Consider the following 26,069-nt stretch of genomic DNA (forward strand, 5'->3'; position numbering starts at 1 on the left):
AAATTGTACATCGTCGTCAAAATTATTCCGATAGTATCGCTAATATTCGATATATCGCCCAGCCCTAGTTGGATTGTTGGAAGAAGTTGCTGTTGGAGGGTGTTTTGGTACCATTCTTTATTCATGGCTGTGTTTTTGGGCAGAATTGTGAGTGAGCCCACTTCCTTGGATGAGAAGCAACCCCACACATGAATGGTGTCAGGATGCTTTACTGTTGGCATGACACAGGACTGATGGTAGCGCTCACCTTTTCTTCTCCGGACAAGCCTCATTTCTAGTCTTACTTGATCTAAGTGCTGCGTTCGACACCATAGATCATGACATACTCATAGATCGATTACAAAACTATACAGGTATTCAAGGGCAGGCTCTAAGATGGTTTAGATCCTACCTGTCCAATCGCTACCATTTTGTTTACTTAAATGGGGTGTCATCTCATTTATCATCAGTAAAATATGGAGTGCCACAAGGATCCGTCCTAGGTCCCCTTCTATTTTCAATATACATGTTGCTCCTTGGTAATATTATTAGAAAATACGGAATTAGCTTCCACTGTTATGCTGATGATACTCAGCTATATATCTCAACGAGACCAGATGAAACTTCCCAATTATCTAAGCTAACAGAGTGTGTTAAAAATGTAAAGGATTGGATGACAAATAATTTTCTCAAATTAAATTCGGATAAGACAGAGATATTAATTATTGGACCAAAAAACACCACACAGAATCTTGTAGATTACAATCTGCAGCTAGACGGATGTACTGTTACTTCCTCTACAGTCAGAAATCTGGGTGTTATATTAGACAGCAATTTGTCTTTTGAAAATCATATTTCCAATGTTACAAAAACTGCATTCTTCCATCTTAGAAACATTGCCAAGCTACTAAACATGTTATCTGTTTCTGATGCAGAAAAGCTAATTCATGCATTCATGACCTCTAGACTGGACTATTGTAATGCACTTCTAGGTGGTTGTCCTGCTTCGTCAATAAACAAGCTACAGGTAGTCCAAAATGCAGCAGCTAGAGTCCTTACGAGGTCAAGAAAATATGATCATATTACCCCAATTTTACAGTCTCTGCACTGGCTACCTATTAAGTTCCGTATCAGTTACAAATTATCATTACTTACCTATAAGGCCCTAAATGGTTTAGCTCCTGCGTACCTAACTAGCCTTCTACCACGCTACAACCCATCACGCACCCTAAGGTCACAAAACGCTGGACTTTTGGTAGTTCCTAGGATAGCAAAGTCCACTAAAGGAGGTAGAGCTTTTTCACATTAGGCTCCCAAACTCTGGAATAGCCTTCCTGATAATGTTCGGGGTTCAGACACACTCTCTCTGTTTAAATCTAGATTAAAAACGCATCTCTTTCGCCAAGCATTCGAATAATGTATCTCTTAAATTGTGAGTGTAGTTGCATCTGCATTTTTATTCTTTAGCTTGGGTTAAACTAATTTTACTTTGTTGGATCAGCAGCTATGCTAATGATGTCTCTATTTTGTTTCTATGTTTTGCCACGGGATGTAACTAGGATTTACACAAGCTCCAGTCTGGATCCAGAACACCTGAGAAGAGATGATTCCGACCCTCAGAGGACCCCAGATGATCCTAACCTTGAATCAACAAACAGAACTAACAATTATTGCTACATGTGTGACTGCATCATATAATTACTATTAATTAATAATATTGATAGTTCATCGTCTAGCTGACTACGTCTTGTATTATTATTATTATTTTTTATTTTTTATAAAATCCTGTCAAACGTGCACAAACTACTAGCTACTACTAAATATTGTAGAAACATAATGTTCTGTAAAGTTGCTTTGTAACGATTTGTATTGTAAAAAGCGCTATACAAATAAACTTGAATTGAATTTCCAGATGCCCCAAACAATCGGAAAGTGGCTTCATTGGAGAATATGACTTTGCCCCAGTCCTCAGCAGTCCATTCACTATACTTTCTGCAGAAGATCAATCTGTCCCTGATGTTTTTTTGGAGAGAAGTGGCTTCTTTGCTGCCCTTCTTGACACTAGGCCATCTTCCAAAAGTCTTGGCCTCACTGTGCGTGCAGATGCGCTCACACCTGCCTGCTGCCATTCCTGAGCAAGCTCTGCACTGGTGGCACTCCGATCCCGCAGCTGAATCCTCTTTAGGAGACCATCCTGGCGCTTGCTGGACTTTCTTGGACGCCCTGAAGCCTTCTTTACAAGAATTGAACCTCTTTCCTTGAAGTTCTTGATGATCCTATAAATTGTTGATTTAGGTGCAATCTTAGTAGCCACAATATCCTTGCCTGTGAAGCCATTTTTATGCAACACAATGATGGCTGCACGCGTTTCTTTGCAGGTCACCATGGTTAACAATGGAAGAACAATGATTTCAAGCATCACCCTCCTTTTAACATGTCAAGTCTGCCATTCTAACCCAATCAGCCTGACATAATGATCTCCAGCCTTGTGCTCGTCAACATTCTCACCTGAGTTAACAAGACGATTACTGAAATGATCTCAGCAGGTCCTTTAATGACAGCAATGAAATGCAGTGGAAAGGTTTTTTTGGGATTAAGTTAATTTTCATGGCAAAGAAGGACTATGCAATTCATCTGATCACTCTTCATAACATTCTGGAGTATATGCAAATTGCTATTATAAAAACTTAAGCAGCAACTTTTCCAATTTCCAATATTTATGTAATTCTTAAAACTTTTGGCCACGACTGTACATTGATGTGTAAAGACACAAAACCGCCAGTCTGTGCAAGAAACTAAAACTACCACACTCTAATAGGGCCCTATGAAATCGGTTTAATTTTTAGTTCCATTTTATTTATTTCCAAATTCTGTTATTTAAATTTTCTGTATTCAGTTTTTTTTTTTATTTTAATTTTACAGTTAAGTCTAATTAAAATCATGAAACGTATACATTTTTAAATCATTTTAATAAGTTTAACAAAAATTACATGATTAGGGCCCTATGAAATGTTTCATTTTTTCTCACCATATTTTTTTTGTTGTTACCAAATTCTATTCTGCATGTCTAATCATTTGAATGCATAAAACAACTTAATTAATTTTTTCTTAAAGAAGCCTAATTATTTTTTTTCCCCTCAAAAATTCTGTGTGTATTTACATTTTTGTTATCAAATCAAGGCATTTCGTCCTCATTTAGTGAGATGACAGACGCTGAAATCACCACGAACATCACGCGCTAAACTGTGAATTCTGTTTTTATGAATGGATTCCATGATTCCATTCGCGTTTTCTGCATCGCGGGAAACATAGGGCCCTACATTTCCACCAGCACAATGTATACTCTCATACTTGAACTGCTTCTGTTATTGAACATTCAAGTGATTATCTAATCAAAGAGCAGCTAAGTCTAGGAGAACTCACCTGTGTCACACACACTCCGAACACGTCGCGTTAAACTCGAGCAGTGGTCTGAAACGGTTTATTTATTCACCAAACGGACACAAGTTGACTTCAAGAATGAACAATGAGGCAAAGAAAAGTTTGAAGTACAGTGTTTTAAAAACGAAGCAAACGGAAAGAGCGATCTATATTATAACTCTATAAATGAAGCATACAGACTTTATTAGAGCCATAGAAAGACAAATGTTTAGATGGAAATGCTCAATATACAATTCATTATGTACATTAACAATTCGGGGCGAATATAATGTAATTTAATGGAAAACTATGTGAATGGCGCTCTGAGGCGCCGTGAAGTTTTTTGCTCTGTTCAGCGTGCAGCGTCACGTGTCTAAACAAACAGCACACGCTGTCAGTGATTTTAACCACTAGAGGCTGCTCTCACACTGTATAATGAAAACAGAGCCTTCTCAGCCGCTCCAGCAACTGACCCAACCCGGGAAACTATCAGCCACTCTAGCAAAGGACGAAACGCGGAAAACTATCGGCATGGACTTTTGCCGATACCCGATTGTTCCAGCAATCGACTATCAGTGCCGATTAATCGGCAAAACTGATAAATCGGTCGACCTCTAGTCCTGAGTGCGTTCTTTTCAATAGCAGAAGACTGATGCTTCTTACAGCAGATCGCAGTCTTATAAGTGCATTACTGCCACCTATGTCTCAAATGGACCATTGATACCCCTAATTGAGATTGTAGAGAGTGTCAATGTTCAGACCTATGGTTTTGTGTCTTTACACATCAATGTATCGTTACGAGCTGCAGTGTTTAATTTGATTTTGTTTATGTTTTTGTACTCCCAAAGCCGTGATTCCCACCCAGTTACATTATTATTAAGATCGATAGACTGCAACGGTATGAGTTCAAAATCTCAGTTTGTGTTCTACTGAAGAAACAAAGTCACCTACATCTTGGATGCCCTGGGGGTAAGCAGATAAACATCAAATTTTCATTTTTGGGTGAACTATCCCTTTAACAGTTTAGCCCCCCCCCCCCCCCCCCCATGTGATATTTTGCTTACCCTCATGTGGGTTCATGACAGAAGATGTGTTTTAAAGATCATATCTTATTTCCTATTAAGATATTTGCTTGGTGTGCTTTGTAATAAAGCAGAAGCATTAAATCAATTAATACAATGTGCAAAGCTTTAATACTATTACTTTAATAAGCAGGACTAAGTAGCTATTTCCAGATGTCAGGTATTTGTATAAAAATCATTCTGTTATACTAGTCTTCATTCACACTACGTTATTTTGGGTAGATCTAATGTCTGTATGCTTCCTCCCCTCTTAGGTTATACTCAGTGTTGCACCTGATTTCCCCAAAGTTCAAAAGTAATGCATGTAAAGTGCCTTGCTAGCTGCTGCTTACCTGGGTAAAATGTCACTTATGTTGACAGCCCTCAGTGTAAGCGTAGGCTGTGAAATACAAAAGTAAAAAGATAAATTGTATTCGGAGACAAAAGTCACTGGTCAGAAATAAGTTGTTTCTTTTAAGAATTAGATGTTTAGCAGTTCCAAGCAGTGAGGGATGTGAGCTTGGTTGTCTTGGGTTTTTTTTTCTGCTTTGCTTGACATTAATGGATTGAAGCAAGTGTTTTCTGGAATGCACATTACTTAATTTTTCCTTTCACACCATTGAAAAATGTTTTTTTCTGGTCTGTGATTCATGCTTCTCAGTTTCAAGTGTTACAGCTCTTCACAGAACAAGTTTGTGTTCTGTGGAAATTTTGCCAGTTTTTGTTCACCAAAACAATAGTGCAAGTCAAGAATTGCACGTAATCACAAGGATAGCTGACTAAAAAAAGGCAGTTCTGTCATCATGTACACATCCTAATGTATTTTTAAACCTTTATGGTTAGGGTTTTCATGATAATTAGTAGTAAAATATTTTTATCCTGAACTCACTTTTGCAGGAACAGTGGTTTTAATATGACAGTCTTTGTATCATTTTCAAAGGAATACAAAAGTAACTATTTTTGCTTCGAATTACATTAGATAACCAAAATTATGTAATAGAACAAACTTTAAATGTGGACAATTAAAATTTTTTGGATGAACTGTCCTTTGAAAAATGGAACAATACAAAGATTTCTTTGCCCTGTAAAGTGTGATCTTTACTGGACCGTAGAGCTGCAACTAACGATAATTTTTTCTGTCGACTAATCTAACGATTATTTTTTCGATTAGTCGACTACTCTAACGATTATTTTATGCTTTTTTTTTTTTTTTTAGCTTCTAATATAATAATTTCTAATATAATATTTCAACCTTTATTAATTTTCTTTTCCAAAAAAATACTTAAATGTGTTTTTTTTACAGTTTTTACAGGATACAAAAATAAAGAAGCACAGAAAATTATTGTACTATGGTAAATATGAGTTAACGATAGCGTTTATAAATAAACCACACTAGCCACAAATTTACAGTTGTCTGAGACGTCATGAAATGTTCTTTGGCATCACAAACCATAAAATGTAGTCAGGGTTCTTATGGTTTATTTTCATAATAGGTAAACACAGGTCACAAGTTAACAAGATCACATTTCACATTTCTGTGATTCAGCAGCTGCACGATGTGCCGCCGGGAGTCCTGTCTTGAATCCAGAGATCTGGAGCTTATTTGGTGTAGATCGGTAGCTCGGTGGTTCGTGACTGTTGTCTTGCGGTGCGCCGTCTTTTAACGCTTTTTCGAAACCCGCGCCAACACAGACTTACTTTATTTTTTTTGTTTATCCTACTTACTTCAGCCGCTATGGGTGATCATACCAATAACTTGTTATCCTTACAAGAATATCATAATCATGCAATGAGCAAGTCTGCATTTATTAGACACTTAATAATATCACATCAGTTTGTGCTTTTAGAATCGCCGAATCTGCTGCGGTCGTTCCATCACATCTGCAGCGGAGATCTGAACCAGGAAGTTGGTCACCAGATAACACTGTAACTAGTTAAACTGTAACACCGGAGAGCGCCCGTATGTTTTCCTATTGTTTTTGTGATAGAATGCAACTTTCTCCATTCCCAGGAGCAGAAACCACCATTACGCGAGATGTAAACAGTATGACGCGTCGATGCATTTCACGCACGTCAATAGTGTTGTCAAAAGACCCAGTACTTCGGTATCAAGTAGGTACTAAAAAAATGAAAATGTGACTGTACCAGGTTTCTTTAAGTACCGGTGGTACCGAGGACCCGGTCAACCCGGTTCTTGACGCATTCAGCGCTATGATTTCCGCGAAGCAGAAAACGCGGATGGAATCTCAATATCCAGTCTTGATAATGAAACTTACATTTTAATATGGACAGTCACGGAATTTGCCAAAGTTAGCATAAATTAATCAAATCAAATCTCCGTATGGACCAGTATCTGTAAATGTTAAGCCGCAAAAGTGGGTTGAAATATGAATCCTGCATGTTCAGCGTGTCTCTGTGTGAATGAATGAATGGTTTGTTTACTACATAGACTGAAGCGTGTGACGCTTGCAGTAATTTCAGCATCTGCCGTCTCAATGAGGACAGAAATACATAAACATCACCAGAACTGTTCTGGGTCACTTCACAAGCATTGTACCATTTCATTTGAGTAAAACCAGTATCAAAATAAAAGTAGCCCGTCAAAATAAAAGTTCATTTTTACATAAAGGCATTGTGCTAGAAATATAACTATATAGTAGAATGTATGTGATACTGCTACTACTGTTGAAAAAATAAAACTTTTTTTAAAGTAATAAATCACACAATATTTCTTCCATGTTTAAATTTTAATAACAAATCCCCTTTATCAAAAAATTAAAAGGCAAATTAAATTTGGGTGAAACTTGTTTACTGTATTTCATTATTATATTACTTGTAGAAAAACTTTAAACATAATTGTAAATAAGTATAAAGAATGTTATTGACTTTATTTTTAGTGATAATAAGTTTTTTTTTTTTAATTAGAATATTTTTGTGTTTTGCTTTGGTACCGAAATTGGTACCGAAAACTGTGGATTTTCACTGGTATTGGTACCGAATACTGAAATTTTGGTACCATGACAACACTACACGTCAACGTTTTTTTGTAGTCGACGTAATCGATGACGTTGACGCATCGTTGCAGCACTACTGGACCGGAGTGTTTGTAGGTAACATTAAACACCTCCATTTAATTGGAGAGAAGGATGACATAATATAATTCCATCCCCACTTGCAAAAATACTGTGAAAGATTGGTTCCTATCAGACTCTGGTGGAGGGATGTTTAGTAGGGTTCGTAGGGTTTGCAATATGTATTTTAGATTGCTGAACTGTGATCAGATTACCATACTACTAGGGCTGCACGAACACGATTAATGGCAATTGTTATGCACTTTTAGTCAGTAATATTTAATTGTATTCGAAGCAGTGATAAAGGCTATTTTGATTAGCATTTCATTAAAGATATACTTTATTAAGATGAAAATTATAATAATAACTCCGATAAACCATATATTGCCGTAGTCGTGTGTTTATTAGTCACTTTGAATCAATGAAAGCAGTTAAATCTTGTCTTTATTCAGCTCCAGCGATAGGCATTTTCTGGATTTCTTCTTCAGGGCATATTTGGATTTTCAGCATGAGAGCGCCCTCTGGCCTTCGGATGGAGATTTACTGCTGATCACAGAACTGTGCTTCACTGAAAGATATTCATGACAATTGCAGCTTCTGCCTAATCGCGATTTATTCCCTTTGTGATTTAATAGGTGAAAGTGTTGCACTAAATAGTTTTGCATTTGCATTGCTACTATTCATTGCAGTACAGTTAAGAAAGTGAGAATATAACATCATACGAAAATAACATTTTATTGCGTTTTTGTAATGCAATAAAAATTTGGAAACAAGATTTTCTAAGAAAATCCATTATAAAATTATAAATTATAAATACTACAAAATAAAAATAAAATTAATGAGTGATATCGCATAAACAGGTTTGTACTAAGCATTGCGCAGATGCAATAATATACTGATGTAATTCTCCACTATATTGTGTCAAATCTTTAGATAGTTGTGTATGTATGTTTGTTTTTTTTAAATGTGCGCATTCATATAATTTCTTACAGTTCAGTTAATGTAAATAGCAAAAATCACAAGCATAGCTGATGCACTGGACAAAACTTAAGCAGAGTGTGCTGTTTCAGTTGCATTGTCCTGAGGATAGTGACTTATAGTAAGCTAGTTAGCAAAATTTTCCACCCATATGCTTCAGACAAGATTGATACTTCAAATCATACAGCTTATTGTGAAGAAATGCAGTCTTATTTGTGATTTCATGTTTTGCCTGGTGGACAATAACACGGGTAAAAAAAACCCTTATATTTACATCTGAATTGACTTAAGCCATGTTTAGTAACCATAATGTCATAGCAACTACTGTTTTGCAGCGTTTTCGTGTCCCTCCCCCTCAAAAGCCCAGTGTCTATTCCTGCTGGACACTGATCATTAAAAGGCCTCAACACTTTTCGTTGACATCAGCCAGGCTGCTTGAGGCTGCTTAAGATGTATTGGAGAACTAATGATTTTTGTCTACAGCTGAGGAGCTGTCTGCCTGTGCACATTCCTAATTCAAGACGTCCCCCTTCCCCCTCTCCACCATCCCACAATCCCTCCGTCTGACGTGTGTAAAACTGCATGTTCCATGCACAGGCCTGCCTGTGAATCACCTCTGAAATGCAACCTGTTTAAGACCGTCCTGACACTTGTACGTCTGGTACACGTGCACGCACACACACACACACACACACACACACACACTGGATACACCCTTTCTGCCAGCTAAAGCAGACACACCCTCGTATACAGGCGCAGGTGCCTATTACACACATGCAAAACTTGTGCTGATGAGAGACTTGATGACTCAGTTTGGAGTGCTTTATGATATTCAGTAGTGGTTAACCCATTTGGGTTTCTCTGTGGCTGATTACGATATGTTAAAGAGTAGGGCGGCCTATCTGAGTATTAAACACTTGAATAACACTTAAAAATGTCTGCATGTCATTGTTTAGATGAGAGAATTTTTAAGCAAATATTCTCTCCTCTTAAATTTCCACAGCATTAACTTCACTTTTCTGAGCCATTTTTCTGAGCCATAACTTTTAGCTAGGGATGAGCGATTTTTTTTCCTCCTTTTATAGATTAATTCGAATTTAATGTTATGCCATGATTTAATTTTTTAGAAATAGCAAAGAGAAACGTTCGGCCTGATGGTGGAAAAGCGGCTTATGAATCGCCCATGAGTAAACCTCATGATTCAGTTCATCTGGAAGAGAAGACAAAAATGCTGAAGACCTTAGCTTTGTGGGAGCACTTTAAATTGAGTGAGGACAAGACTGGCCTACCCATTATTGACAGGAAACTGGCCTACCACAACAGCACATCAAGTTTGAAAAATCACTGTAAGTGAGTTCTGTAAGCAGTACATCTATAGTATATTGTTGGTGTAAAAAAACAAAAACGAACTGCTTTTATCCACTGTTAATCAGTAATTTTAATGATAAAATAAAAGTAATTTATGATAAAAATGTGCACTTAATTTGCTCGGAAAATTCTTGCGAATATGGCTATCATAAAAAAAACTTTCAGTAGGCCAGCCTAATAATAATGTTTCTTTATTAAAAGTATTGCTCTTAACAGACTTGTGTGTTTTGTGTCACTAGTGCAGTGTCTGTTCTTGGAGCATGTAAGTCCTGCCCGCGTGAGGTCCGCCGCTTCTGGTTCGTGCTGTTCTGTAGTTTATTAAAAGTTGATTCATTCTGAACGTGTCGAGTGTCCATATTGCACCAAAATGCAATGCCTTGGGTCCGCAGTTACACACCCGCCTCGCGTGAAGTTTATTGGATGAACGTTTCTCGACATAATAAAAGTGCAACACAGAAATGTCTGCCTTTTATTAGAGAGAGGAATATGTTCTGCCCCCTCCCTCCGAAGCTTCAATATTCGGAGTTGATTACTATCTAGGGCTGTCGCAGTTAAGAAATTTGCCCTGTGGTTATTATGGGTGGTTCAATAGCGCGATATGCGGTTTTACCGGCGTTTTTTTTTTTTTTTTACATGCCTAATTTATCATACAAAGCTCTATCATTGAGTTATGTAGCATATATTTTTGCTTTTTTTAACTGACAGATAGACACGTTTTAAAACATTTTTGTTTATTGTTAAACGCCAAACAGCAACAAGAACATGCTTTTTCCAATACATTTTTTTTTTTAAAACAAAGAGTTCTAACATGTATTACATGTATTTGCGCATGACTTTGGACAGCAGAGGAAATCTAGACCGATTATCGCGGCACCACTGGCCCACCAGGACAGTGGATTCACGTTGGAGTCGATGCACTCCTCATGCAGAAAGCGTGTGAGCTCGTTATCTGCTCACGCTCTCTTGGGTATGGGCACTGACGCGGAGGTTGTCCGTGATTTCAGCAGGTATGCCTGTTACTTTCACGGCTGTATTTTACAGATTTCGCAAAGGCTTCAGCTACTCCTAACTGTCGGCCGGTACCGGTCTCAGCTGTTCTTTTTGATGTTGCTACGCAACCTGATGCTTGAGGGGGCAGCTGCGCTGGATGACAGGGGACACTCTAAAACGCTTACCGTGAAAACGCTTAACATGGCTTAATGTACTAAGACAGTGATATTAACAGACCAAACTCACTAAAAATCATACTAATAAAGTATACTATCTATAAAAAAATCAGATGAGCCCTGAATATGAATGCACCTCGTTTAATAACACGTTAAGCCTTTTCCTCCCATAGAAAACCGTTATAAGAAAACGCTTAAGGTGGCTTAATGTACTAAGACAGTGATTTTTAAAAACCAAACCATTACATTATACTAATAAAGTATACGATGTACAAAAAAAAAAAATAGATGATGCCTGATTATGAATGCAAGTCGTTTAATAACACGTTAAGCCTTATGATGGTTATCTATGAGAGGAAAAGGCTTAATGTGTTATTAAACGCGTTGAATTCATATTCAGGGATCATCTGATTTTTTGTAGATACTTTATTAATATGATGTTTAGTGAGTTTGGTCTGTTAATATCACTGTATTGGTACATTAAACCACGTTAAGCGGTTTTCACGTTATGCGTTTTAGAATGTCCCGATGACATCAAATTAGATGTATTGCCGCGTCACAGGAAACTTTTTGCAGCAAATTTTGCATATCGGCTAGGTGGTCGGTTGCTACCGCGGTTGTCTACTGCCACCGGCGGTAGTGCACGTGACGTCACAAACATAATACAAAGTTTTGTATATAAGTGTAATAACTGTAATAGTTGCAAATTCTAAGTCTATGGTAAATAACAAATTACCTCAAACACAGCGTTTCCTTTAGATTGGCAGATTTGAGCGCGGGAAAATACAGTTTATACATTCAACAAATTAATTTAGTGTTGGGCGATGGATCTTGTTGCATTTGCATTTATTCATTTAGCTGACGCTTTTATTTAAAGCGACTTACAATTGCTATATATGTCAGAGGTCGCACGCCTCTGGAGCAACTAGAGGTTAAGTGTCTTGCTCAGGGACACATTGGTGTCGCACAGTGGATTTGAACCCAGGTCTCTCACACCAAAGCCATGCGTCTTATCCACTGCGCCAACACCACCACCCGTTGTTGGGAAAGCAAATACCACCTCACCGATCTGGAGTCATCTGCATTCATGTCACCCATCAGCGTTTACACAAGTTCTCGTGATCGCAAACGCTGGCTGGTAAGGTTTGGTGAGGCTTTCTCCAAACTGGCCAAATACCAACGAGACAGCGATAAATAAAAGATGGTAACAAGAAATATGGCAACGATTCCTATTTCAAAGAGAGCACGTGCAGATGAGGAGTTACTGAGCTTGCTTGGTGGCGGAAAAGTAAACCAGACGCAACAACCGCGTTGCGACAGGTTTAGTCTGTCTAGTATCTATACAGGACATTTGAACTCTGTGTCAGTAGCCTACATCACAGACCGGACGGGGATTTATCATGTCGTGTTCTGCTGCATCCAGTGTAGCATCACTGATTATAATGAGTATTTTCTCGTGTTGCGTCGCTCGCGTCCGTTAGGGTGTATTTAACTTTCTTATTTAGGCTACTTTCTTGTAGCCTAAATAAACATTATTTCTTTGATATTTATTTTAGTGGTTTGCAAGCAACGTTCACTGATAGAAGTGCTCAAATAAACACAAACTGACAAGTTAAATAGGATGTGTTAGATGAGTGAGACAGTGCTGGGCTGATTTCTAGACGTGCATATAAATATATCCTGTATATAATATATATAAAATATATCACATGCATGCACAGTTTAAGTCAACTTTAATCACCTTTTTTGGTAATTCCATGAATTAACTGACCACGACACTGCTTGCACATAGTTTATTTCACAGTTTGATATGAAAGGATACGCACAAAGGAAGCGCGCACCGCCTTTGAGCACAGGACCGTCCGCGCTCGCTTAACTTGCACCTGATAATAAAGTGAAGTGGAGCGCGTGTCTGAAACGTTTCCTGTTCAGTCATTCTGCGAGTCTGCGACTGAATAAATTCACTTCTTGTCATGAGAAAAAGTGACAGAAGCAGCAGTTGTGAGTGGGTGGCCATCCCCGCCCCTACGTAAAATAATTTGAATAAGTTAAATTGGAAAAAAATTATCGCCTTGGTTAACGAGCAAATTTTGACCCTAATATATATATAATTTATTTTTTTTTTTTCAAACACCGCGCCACCGGCGGTTGTTGGTCCATGACTATCGCGGTGGTAAAAATCAGCCACCGTCACAGCCCTAATATCGGCTCATCTATATTCGCTGGCTCGCCCTTTTCATTGGGTTGAAAGCCAAAATGTTCCCAAACTGGCGACGTGACATTAGGTTTTGGGACAAGATTGAGCGCCTCCAATCGTTTCAGCCGGCCTATACAAAACAAACGAAGCACCATAAAGCTACAACAGCTCGCGAGAAAATTACAGTCGTAACCATATTGTATCATTAATTTATTTAACATTGAATGCACAGTAACAAATTGAAAAAAAAACTAGAAGGCCACAGCCTCATAAAAAAAAAAAAAAAGAAACTGAACACTGCGGTTGCCGCGGTTTTTGCGGTTGCTATCTTTCCTCTGCGGTTTGCTTGTCAATAGCGCGGTATTACAATATTGCGGTTATCGCGACAGCCCTATTACTATCGAAGCTTCGAAGCTCAAAAAATGGTATTTGGACCAGCTCTAGTTGACACATACTCTGTTTGATGTACGTATGCAGTCTATGTGTGGTATGTAAGCAGTGCAGAAGCAGCAGGTGCTGCTCACTGTCCTTTTACACAGGAGTCTGCATTATTTTGATTTCAAATCCAAACATTTTTGCTTAAAATGCTTTTTCAGCATTTATAATTTTTTTTGTACAGTATAATACAATATTTTATAGATGTGCTTAAATGCAATAAATATAAGAAACACATTATTCAATGCTTTTTCCTTTTGTATTTACTTCTAGATTTGTATATTAAAGGGTTAGTTCACCCATATAGCAAAATTATGTAATTAATAACTTACCCTCATGTTGTTTCAAACCCGTGAGACCTCCGTTTATCTTTGGAACACAGTTTAAGATATTTTAGATTTAGTTCGAGAGCTCTCAGTCCCTCTATTGAAGCTGTGTGTACGGTATACTGTCCATGTCCAGAAAGGTAAGAAAAACATCATCAATGTAGTCCATGTGACATCAGATGGTCAGTTAGAATTTTTTGAAGCATCGAAAATACATTTTGGTCCAAAAATAGCAAAAACGACGACTTGATTCAGCATTGTCTTCTCTTCCGTGTCTGTTGTGTGAGAGAGTTCAAAACAAAGCAGTCTGGATATCCGGTTCGCGAACGAATCATTCAGTTCACCAAATCGAACTGAATCGTTTTAAACGGTTCGCATCTCTAATAGGCATTAATCCACAAATGACTTAAGCTGTTAACCTTTTTAATGTGGCTGACACTCCCTCTGAGTTCAAACAAACCAATATCCCGGAGTAATTCATTTACTCAAACAGTACACTGACTGAACTGCTGTGAAGAGAGAACTGAAGATGAACACCGAGCCGAGCCAGATAAGAAGAATCGAGGAGCTGATGATACTGCGCATGTGTGATCAGCGTGAAGCAGACTGACACACAGAGCGCCTGAACCGAACTGATTCTTTTGGTGATCGATTCTGAAGTGATTCTGTGCTAATGTTATGAGCGGGGGTAAACCGAAGGCTTGAATCAAGGGCAATCATCGCAAGTGACGCCATTACGTCGAGCGCAAAAGAACCGGTGAACCGTTTTCTTCAACCGGTTTATTGAATCGAACTGTCCGAAAGAATTATCTATTAATTAATTATCTGGCTCGGCCATGAATTACTCCGGGATATTGGTTTGTTTTAACTCATAGGGAGTGTCAGCCACATTAAAAAGTTAACAGCTTCATTTAACAGGTCATTTGTGGATTAATGTGTATTAGAGATGCGAACCGTTTAAAACGATTCAGTTCGATTTGGTGAACTGAATGATTCATTCGCAAACCAGATATCCAGACTGCTTTGTTTTGAACTCTCTCACACAACAGACACGGAAGAGAAGACAATGCTGAATAAAGTCATAGTTTTTGCTATTTTTGGACCAAAATGTATTTTCGATGCTTCAAAAAATTCTAACTGACCCTCTGATGTCACATGGACTACTTTGATGATGTTTTTCTTACCTTTCTGGACATGGACAGTATACCGTAGGGCTGCACGATATTGGGAAAAAATGACATTGCGATATTTTATTTTTCTGCGATATATATTGCGATATTTTTTCTTACAAACAAAAATGGGGTGAGCACACTTACATTCTCATTTTAAATGATTTAAACATCGACACCATTGTGTCAATTGATTAATATGCGCGAGGGAGAGAGAGCAAGACAGCGCTTGTGTTGTTTGAAAACGGCTCGCTCTCTCTCGGTCTCTCTCTCTCTCTCTCTCTCTCTCTCAATTCAATTCATATTGCTTTATTAGCATGACATACAAAGGTACATATTGCCAAAGCATTGTACATAGCAGAATAGAAACAAACAAAACAAAAATACATATATATTCATAAGAAAAAAAAATTACATGCAAAATAAATCCATATACATTTCTATAAACATTGATGGTACTTCTAATGTACTCTCTGTCTGTCTCTCTCACGCGCGCTCTCTCTCTCTGTCTCTCTCTCGCGTGCGCGCGCGCGCGCTCTCTCTCTCTGTCTCTTTCTCGCGTGCGCGCGCGCGCTCTCTCTCTCTCTCTGTCTCTCTCGCGCTCTCTCTCTCTCTGTCTCTCTCGCGCTCTCTCTCTCTCTGTCTCTCTCGCGCTCTCTCTCTCTCTGTCTCTCTCGCGCGCTCTCTTTCTCTCTCTGTCTCTCTCCCGCGCTCTCTCTCTCTCTGTCTCTCTCGCGCGCTCTCTCTCTCTCTGTCTCTCTCGGGCTCCCTCTCTCTCTGCCCTGTTAAACTTGCATTTGGTTTTCAGTCCTGTCAATTATAAACTTTCACTCTACGATGGTTAAGCTGTGCAATTAATCCGCGAATCACATTCGTCAAGGGCAGGGGAGTAGCTGGCCCGTACAGTTAATGAATAACGGATCAACTACGACAGCCTACATCGCACATCATGCGATGTGACTATCGTGGATTCGTACATTGCGATATCGATGCTTAAACGACACATCGTGCAGCCCTAGTATACCGTACACACAGCTTCAATGGAGGGACTGAGAGCTCTCGGACTAAATCTAAAATATCTTAAACTGTGTTCCAAAGATAAACGGAGGTCTTACTGGTTTGAAACAACATGAGGGTAATTATTATTTAAATAATTTTGCTATCTGGGTGAACTAACCCTTTAAGTTGCTCAAGCTAGTGGCAAAACATTTAAAGGGGTCATATGACATTGCTAAAAAGAACATTATGTTTGGAATTTGGTGTAACACACCAAAGAGAAAGAAAAAAATTGAAATCGCATCATATGACCCCTTTAAAGTGACAGCACATTGTTTGTGGTCAATATGAAAAAGAAAATGCATATTAATACACCATTAATGCATATAATTAATGTCTGTGTTTCACAGCCAACACATATGGCTTGTTGGCTAAGTTTAAAGGAAAAATTCTTTATGAACCGCAGGATTCCTTGTAATAAAGATTTAAATGCAACAGAAAAGGCAGCAGAGCTGACTGTTTCTTTCAGTTTAAGTTTTAATTTAGAATGTTTGTGATAACAAAAGTAGTTTAAATATTTTGCCACTTGCTTGAGCAACTGTGTTGTGCTGTTTGTAAGCTATTGCAACAGTTGCATGAGTGTATAACCAAAAGTGCACTTCATGATCAATCATTTAGGTGAGATTAATGTATATTTCTAAAAAATGCTCCCCTCCACCCCTCAAAAAAAAAAAAAAAGTATATTCCATGATATCACAATCACAATAGTGATAAGAGAAAAATACCCCCCATTTCAAAAATTAAATTCAGGCCTTGAATAAATGTCTAAAAATCCTGAGTGAAGTAATACTATAAATAAATCACATGATAAAAATAAGGTTATAATTAAGATATGTATCCGTGATGGTATCGGCAGATACTGCTTTCTTTGATCAGCGATGAGGCTCAAAATCCTGAGCAGAGCACCCCAGACACTACCCTCTCCTCCACAGATCTGCTCAACGCTCACATGGCCAGACTATAGGACTACATTATTTGGATAATTGGTCAAATTTTTTTTTATTATTAAATAAACAGTTCTATTTGATTGTGTTGAATAGAACTGAATCAAAATTAATACATAGATATTTAATATTGTTTTCTGTCCAATTTTGTGTTACTTACAATAAAAGTGTTTTTTTTTTTTTTTTGCCTTTTTTAATTCAGTGTGATTCAAATTAAATTTAGATTAGAAAGTCTTACAAAATTACTTTTTATTATTTAGTAAAATAATAAATAATTATTTAAAAGCATTTCCGTTTCGGTTTTTGGCTAAGTGCATCCAGAATCTTCGGTTTCGGACCAGAATTTTAATTTTGGTACATCCTTAATAATAATAATAACAACAATTATTATTATCATTATTATTATTGCATTAACTAGCAATTTTTCCCCACTCCCACAAGTACTCTAAAATGTAAAAATGGGCAGAATCAGACATTCAAATGGTGTTTTCATATAAAATGTTCTTCAATAATCTGTTTCATTTACAATTTGGAAAAAAATTAGAGTGTATTTTGTAAATACAGTGGTACATACATTTTTGTTTGCAAGTGCACAAATATTTTTGTTGTGACTGAATATACTTAGTGTATATAGTTGAATATACACTCATGATAAAATTGACAATTTACACTTATTTTATGTGATCATACTATTTATAATTATTAAGAATTTGTCATAGTATTTTTATACATTAATATTTTATCCAGTTACTCTTCTATCTCTTATCCATATGATGATGTAGATGAAAAGCGTAGCCAGGATGTGTTTTTGTGGGATCTCCTTTTATAGCTCAGTATGTGGATCATTAGGGTGCTGTTGTTTTAGAGTACTATGCGATGACTCCCTTGAGTCCTTGTTAAGAGAGGGAAGATGTTTTTAAAAACATTTATTATTAATCAAAAAGAAACCATCTGTGGGGGATGCCATTTTTATTTTTGAAATTCAATGGTTGATCCTCATTGCAACCTCTGCCAGGTGTGCTATACATGTGTCTGTTTTGTCACCTGATACAGTGGACAGACAGGTTTTCTGTCCTCTCCTCGTCCTCCGCTCTGTGTCACCACCTTCTTTACCACAGCAACAGGCAAAGATGAGAAGGATCGAAGACGGAAACTGATAATATATTTCTCTCATGCAGTTGAAAGCAGAGCTCTGGGGGGTTACTTCACAGGAGTGGTCCTCTTCTGAGAGCTGAGGGAGAAAGAACTGAGAGTTTGAAAAGGAAATGGTTCACAGGACTGATTTGGTAGGAGGGTTCTTGGGGGTGGATCGTTCTTTTAAGTTTCTAACAGAGCCAGGAAAGCCCTGGAGGCTTGTGTACAAATCATGGTCACTAGTTTTCTATGAGATGCACACTCTGATAACCTTCCATGCTGTAATTATGGCCACCGGAAGGAGCTAGTAAAATTTAGGGGCTGATGTAGTAATATCTGCTGTAATAGAGATTTTTCACATTTTTGAACCCTGTCTTTGTCACTTGGTTGACTACTGGATTCAAATCAAATAAATTGAACATCATGCAGTGGATAACATTTCACTGCTTCAATTTCTAAGTGCATTTATTCCAGTCAGCATTTTATGATATTTTTCTGTAAGCGGGATCAGCTGTTACCGATACCCATTATTGCAAATAGAATTAGCTTGATTTGGATTAGATGTAATAAACAACGGGGCTAAGAAAAAATCTTAGTCATACTGCGATCACTAATTACACAGAGAATACTGAGAAACACACTCTGATTTATGCTAGTCTGTCATGCTGTGAAATGACAACTTGAGTGACTACATGATTTAACGTTTGGAAATGTCACCTGGTATACATAACATTCAGTTGAATAAAACATACTGTACCTCTTTTAATTTGTAGTTATGTAATTAATCTAGTAATTCAATTCTTTAGCTTGCATATGTCACACAACTAGAAATTCAGCAAAGCTGTTGGATATGACAACCTGTTATAATTGCTGCATTATTTGTCATTAATGTTGCTTCTTGTTTGTGTGTTTGTCCAATTTTACCAGTCACCTTGTGAAAACTTGCATTGCCTTTGCATTGGCTGTTTTTGGTGTAAACACTGTACACCAACAACAACTTCATATCATGTGATTGCAGCATTGTCTTATTATATTCATCCTCATGCACTTCCTCATAAACATTTTTAAAGGAATTTCAGTTAACCCCTGACTCTAAATATTAAACTTCAGTGCATATTCCTCTCTTGAATACTTGTATACTCTTGAATACTTGTATATAGAATTTTATGATCGTAGTCCGTAATTAGGAATTGTATTTTTGGCAGAAAAATATTGATGATAAATGTAAAGTGTAATGATTTATTCTGGTTTGCCCTGACTAACCTTCTCTTCTTCTCTCTCATTGTTTGTTCTGTAGGCGAGTTATCCTACCTGGGAGGACTTTGTCACCAAAGGGGCTAAGCTACAATCTCAGTTAAGGTAAGAACCGGCCCCCTGCCTTACACGCTTCCTTGAGTAGGGAGTAATTATGATAATCTTGTTTCGAAAGCAGGAAATGTGCTTGATTATTACATCATTCAGGAAGGATTTGTCATCCAGTATAAGAGGAGAGCTAATAAAAGAACATTTTTGAAAAACATCTTTTTGAAAGATTCAAAAAGGCAGTGAAGAGGCAGTGATTTCATAATAAAGAAATCATTTAGAAGTGGAGAAATTTAAATACAGACAGTTAGGAAATGCATCACATTTAGAAAATGAGGATGTATGGTTGATTCAATGGGTTGTTCTGTCCTAAAGTTAATAGAATATGGCATTTGCAAGCCTTTGTGCCTCCATGATGTGATGAATGTTTGAGTGGAGATAAAAAATAAAAATAAAAACGGCTTGATTTTATCCATTGTGCATTGATTGGATTTTGAAAAGTGAGTGTTACATATTAGAATGGAGCCAGATTGTTGGAGATAGGTGTGAAAAAGTAAGAGGGCTTGGGGACATCATCTAAAATGAAAGATGTTCAAGAGACCGAGGCAGCTGCGTATATTAAAAAAAAAATGAAAAAGATTACAATGACAATTTTAATAGGAATAATATGTAAAGTAAGACCTTGAGTGTATAAGTTGAGTAAATAAACGGGGCAACATTGATTCTGACTTGGGCCATGCCTTATTTTCACAATCCATGTTTTTGTCCAGTGTTATGTTGACTTAATGATCGACACTAAAGTACACAACAGTACAACCTACTAAACAGACTGTAAGTCTATCCCTTGTGCGTATTTGTGCTAGACTAAATATACCATTTGACCTGACTAAGATGCAAGTTGGTATACTCTAAAGTCCCCAATATACTCATGACACATTTTTTTTCTCTTTTTTTATTTATTTATTTTTGCTTTATGCTTCTTAAGAAGGTAGAGTCGCAGAACATGTAATAGACACAGACCATTGGTAGTTTAAAGGTGTTTTAGGGGCCATAAATCAGTATGATACACAAAGGCTTATCATAGGAAGATGATTGTTTAGGTTAGCCGTTGGTTCCATTTTTACAGTGCGTCGCCTCTGCCTGACCTCTTTGTTCTGTCCCTGGAGTAAACAGGCTAATGACCCTCTCAAAGGTCCACTCCATTCCTACAGATAACATCAAACACGCTCCACTCACACACACAATTACATTGCCAGCCGTCTGGACTGCCAAGAGTTGATCATGGTCTGCTTTTTAAAAGTTCCTCATGACTTTGGGCATTGCTAGTGTTTTTGTAAACACAGTGTTTACCCGTTGCTGTATATCACCATATGTCTGGCTGATCAACACCACAGTATATGCAAATATTGATACTAGTCTGACTGGTTTGGGAATGGCTGCTGTAAAGCTTAATGCAAACCACCAATTGCGCTTAAGGTGTAGTCGTACTAACTTAAAATGAAAAACTTTTTTTTTTTTTACGTTTTTGTGATATGCAGGTCAATGGTTATAATTTTTTGTTCATTTATAAAGGAATTCATGCAGTCAATGACCTGGATACACTCATTCTAAAATGAAATGGGTTACAGTTTCTGAATTCAAATTCATTTTGATCATTTCCTGTGGGTTTAAAGTGAAGAAAATAGTGATGTAACTGTCTGTAAATAATTTATTAGTCTGATTTAAAGGCCTAAAATAGTTGAAGAATGTTAGGTCTTTTTATAATAATTTAATTTATTATTGTTCAATTAAAAAGCTGTATTTGTTTTACAATATAATTAATATTTCAAAAACTTTGAAATATTTGTAATTTAAATATTTGTAAACATCAAAAATGTTTTTGTATACTTCACAGTTATGTCATTTAATTTAAAAAACAATTACCTGTTTTTCCAGGGTATTCCTACCATTAACCCAAACTCTGTTTCTAGAGACAGAGCTACTCTTAAAGTGTTAACTGTTGCGAGTCTACCTATAGGGCACAAAAAGCTTTCGCAGGGCTTGGGGGGCTGCTGTGGGTAGGTGGGGGAATTGCTGAAAGGCTGTACTTTGTAGTTCCTATCACCTGATACCACAGAGCTCTCTCTGATAAGCTGAGATCCCTCTCTTCAGAATGAAGGCACTGAATGGATCCATACAATGGCACCATTGACCCTGTCAGTATGTGCCTGTGTCCCAGCCGCTAAACATGCCGAACTCTTTCCTTTTGAGCAACTGTTTACTATATTCTGACCTGGGAGAAGGCTATAGATGTTTTTTTACTGTAGAATCAAATAATATAGTAAATGTAAGCTTTCGGAAATTTTCAAATGTCAAATCAAGTAGGATTAGCAAATTTTATCAAAATTCCATTTCATAGCCATTTCAAGGCTCTGTTTCTGGGATTACGTCTCTTTATATCAGGCAATCCAGTTTTGTTCCTCTGTGGCCAGAATAAACCTGGTTGTAGCCTATATATTATGCTCTGTTAATTATTTTTTTTAGAGACCTCACACTTTTCTACTCCATTTTAAACATTGTTCTTGTATTCAAATGTAAGGCCCCGGTATACTTCAAACGAAATTAAAGAACGAACTGATAGGATGTAATTTCGAACAAAATCAGGCCAAAACGAAGTTGGTTTTGAGTTCATTTTGGCAGTTCTAAACTGTTTACCAAAGCTAACTTTCTTGGGGAGTTCGCTTTGGCTCCTAAACTCCTTTGAGATTCCATTGGTCTGTGGTGGTTATTATTAAGGAGAGCAACATCTCCTGAATACACTGGAGTGTCAAATAGTTGAGCTGCACAATTATATCCGCACCTGTATGATCGCTTGCGGACAGACTTTAAAGATGTAGAGACAATATTTAATTCCTAGAAAGAAATAGCAATGAAGCTTGGTGTCGACGACCCGGAGTTATGCAAATAGCGAAGCAGAGAAACATCCGAGACAAGTTTTCCAAAGCCATGAAAAAAATGAAAGGAAAGAGTAAAGATATAAGATAGCAAGTACCAAGTACATGTTACAAATAAATGTTAGACCATACTGCTGCTGTTGTTCTTTCAATAAGCGAATTTAAAGGGTATACAGTAAATGAAATTCCAAACGAATATACAATAATAAACTTTTTTTTTTTTTTATCAAAACAATTTATCCAGTTTTATAAAATAAATGAACACTAATAAAACAAAGCATCAAACTGATTCCAATATTTTTTTCCCCACATCATGCTAAAGTTTTACAGACTATGGGAGATTCACACTTCCCAAGGACTGATTATGGAACGGTTCTTTTGTATTGCAAACATGATACTTGACTCTGAACTGCTGCTAATCATTATTCTGTTGTCTATAATATTCTGACCATTTGGCCCCATCTCACACCTAGATTGCCTACACTTCTTTATTTCATCGTCTTTTGTTTAGGGGATACACGCGAGCGTCGTGACTCGTTTACATTAATCTACACCCCGCCTCACGTTGCTCAGCCTTTTTGAACTTCTTTTTGCCCCGAAAGCTATAAGTATGACTTTTGTAGTTTCAATTCTGTTTAATTAAACTTTTTACAATATCTATCTAAATTCGTTCTGCAGAATTCCAGAAAATGTGAAAAAAGTGCAGAAAAAAATAGGGGGAAAAATGTGGATTGTTTTGTAAGTTGCACTTTAGTTATTAGTGTCTTCAGGTATTTAAACATCATTCATCCAGAGTATTGTGGGCTGCTGTGCTGTTAACGTCTCTACCTGGTGCAAGCTCCAAAAATCTGTCAGTGGAAATATTTGTCGTGATATATTGACTGTGAGCAAGAATCCAGTCAAAGCCACTTTGCTTGTGGGTTTTTCTTACAGACAAACTCTTTCTCTTTCTGTCATTCAGGACAACAATCATGGTCACTAGCTCATTCCTGGATGCTTTTCAGAAAGTGGCTGACATTGCAACTGGAACACGAGGTAAGATGAGATCTACCTTCTTTGTCTCTCTCTGCTGTCTCACGCACAAACGGTCTGTCTCTCCAGTTATGATAATGAGAAAAACAGGCAGAGTCGTACTTCACAGGAAAGGTTATTCATCAGAAACATGAAGCATTAACTCAGAACACCTCAAGACTTGTCCAAATGTCTTTTCCTTTTTTAAAGGCAGACGTGGGCCGTGTGACAATAAAGTGAGAACACTGCGTGTTTTATAGCTTTCCTGATGATAGTACTCCTGGTGATATGCATGAAACCAAGAAATACATTCACACAAGTGCTTTGGAATTTGGCAGTGCATATCGATAAACTGTTTGGTGCATTTAATTTTTTTTGCAGTATGTCATAGGCTATTTACCATTTAAAAGTGCTGAGACTGAGCTGATATATTTAAGTTGATGTGTGTGTTATGTTGCCAGTGTTCAAACTTTCTGCCCTTTTAAAATGCAGACAAATATAAGTGAAGCATTTGTAGATAGACAACCATAGAAAAAGAGTAAACACTGCAGTGTTAGCAAAACATTGCTGTTTGTTAGAGCATTCCAGCCAACCCAACAGAGCAATGTTGGTTCGACCAATGGCATTTTGGGGGTGGGGCTTTGTTCGAGTGACCAGTGGCAAATAGGGATTTGTTTGGGGATTTCAGGTTGAAAACAAACATTTGAACATTTTTGTTTGATTGGAGGATTATGTTGTCATGTTTTCACTTTGAAGATCAGTTTATTTTTATTATTCTTGCAGTCAAAACGGAAAACTGGTAGTGCTAGTTAATCTGTTATGTTCTATATGCAGTGTATTATCTTTTTATTTGTTTCGTTATCTCTTTGAGATCATTTATTTATTTGCGCTGAGGTCTCACCTTTAGGGCAGTGTGAAATAAACAGGGTAAAATCTTGTCACCCAAGGCAACAAAAAGGTCATCACTGTATTGTTCTCTGCTCAGACAATTGCAGGAAGGCATGAGTGTCTCATAATGGCCTGGATTGGGTTACATGTCTCCACTTCTTGTTAAGGTGACCTGTTTGTTTCTGTAGTCTGTATGCTGTGTGTTTTACACTCCTTGTTCTTTGTGCAGCTGCTGTGATTTAGCCCTGACTCTGTTTATCTTGCTGATAGTCCAAGAATTTTACCTTGATCTTATGTCGCTGAACACTGAATTAGATTAGCATAACAAAAACACGGACACTGCTGCCCACGTGCTATTTTGAATCTGTCTTGAGTTTTTTTTAGTCTACTTAATGAATTCAATCAAAGAAGTATAGTATTGGAAGTATGCTTCTTTTTTTCCATTTTGTATACTTATTGTTGATTTACTCAGCTTTCTTTGATCTAATTGGTCTACAAAGAAACACTGCAACCATAGTAAATAATTTGTGAGTTTTTTTTGTCTGTAGCTGAAATCTGATCTGTTTCTATTGTGCTGTTCCACAGATAAATAGGCCAATGGTAAAACAATGTTATATTCTAGTTCAGTTGCATTAAATCATGTAAAATAAAAATAAAAAAATAGCATTTACAGTTCCAGTGAAATATGTTATATTTTCAGTTTTCAACTTGAACAAATACATTTGAAATGCAATTGATGTCAGACTTCCACCTTGGAAACTTGTGCGGAAGTCCACAAATATGATGTCATGTGAAAGGTATTTGTGTAAGCTGCAGACACTATTTCAGCTCGCTAGATTTCAGAACGGAGCTGTAATATTAATTTATTCTGCATTTCATCCCAATTTGCACATGCAAATATTTTCATACCCTAAGATAATTAATTTTCCCAAAACAGAAGAGGTCTTGACACGCCAGGAAAAGGGAGTGAAAGAGCATTTAACAATTTAGGTGCCAGTGGTGCTGCTGCACCTTAACACGAGAGAGCTGTCATGATTCAAACCTGCTGTTTCATGCCTTCTGATGGAAAACAGTTGCCTAAAATGTCTTTGTTTGGGGGTCTTGACTGTTGAGGAGGTGCTTTTTTGTTCTCGCAGAGGAAAAATAAATGGTGCATGTGTTTGGATTAAGTTTGTATTTGATTAGGAAGTTAGTGTTGACATGGCATCTCTTTCAGTCTGAGGAGTTTTACGTTCTTTAGGTTGTTCTCAGCTTTGTGACAGTTTTGTTCTGTGTGTAGTGACTTTCACTCTTCTCTTTACTAATAAATTCATCCATGATGTGAGAATTTAAGATCATTGATGCTAATCTATTAACAGTAACTCCAAATATATTTAATGTAGTTTACAAACAAGCAATTTTCAAAATAACTACACCGACAATACTCTGCTTTATATTTAGTGGTGTGTTTTGTCTCCATGCCCACTTGGGGTGCACATGCCTGGTCCGATCCTGAGTTTGATTGCTCTCCCCTCCCCCTGCCCCCGCTGTACTGTGTTCATAATATTATTTTATTTGGGTCCAAATCATGGTTCATTTGCCTCATCAAGTCAGCAGCTGTTTACCCCGTTACTTAATAACGATGAACCCGG

The 26,069-nt window shown here is 37.3% G+C and overlaps 1 protein-coding gene across 4 annotated transcripts in view; it reads left to right on the plus strand.

Annotated features, from left to right (window-relative positions):
- Positions 1 to 26,069, plus strand: part of LOC132160804 (protein MTSS 1-like) — a 70,992-nt gene that overhangs the window by 12,920 nt on the left and 32,003 nt on the right. For all 4 annotated transcript variants that reach the window (XM_059570500.1, XM_059570501.1, XM_059570503.1 and 1 more), the window contains 2 exons: positions 19,602 to 19,663; positions 23,501 to 23,574. In XM_059570500.1, coding sequence (XP_059426483.1) covers positions 19,602 to 19,663; positions 23,501 to 23,574 — 136 coding nt within the window. The remainder of the gene's footprint in view (positions 1 to 19,601; positions 19,664 to 23,500; positions 23,575 to 26,069) is intronic.

The sequence above is a fragment of the Carassius carassius genome, chromosome 17 (genome assembly GCF_963082965.1).
Source record: "Carassius carassius chromosome 17, fCarCar2.1, whole genome shotgun sequence".
NCBI lineage: Eukaryota > Metazoa > Chordata > Actinopteri > Cypriniformes > Cyprinidae > Carassius > Carassius carassius.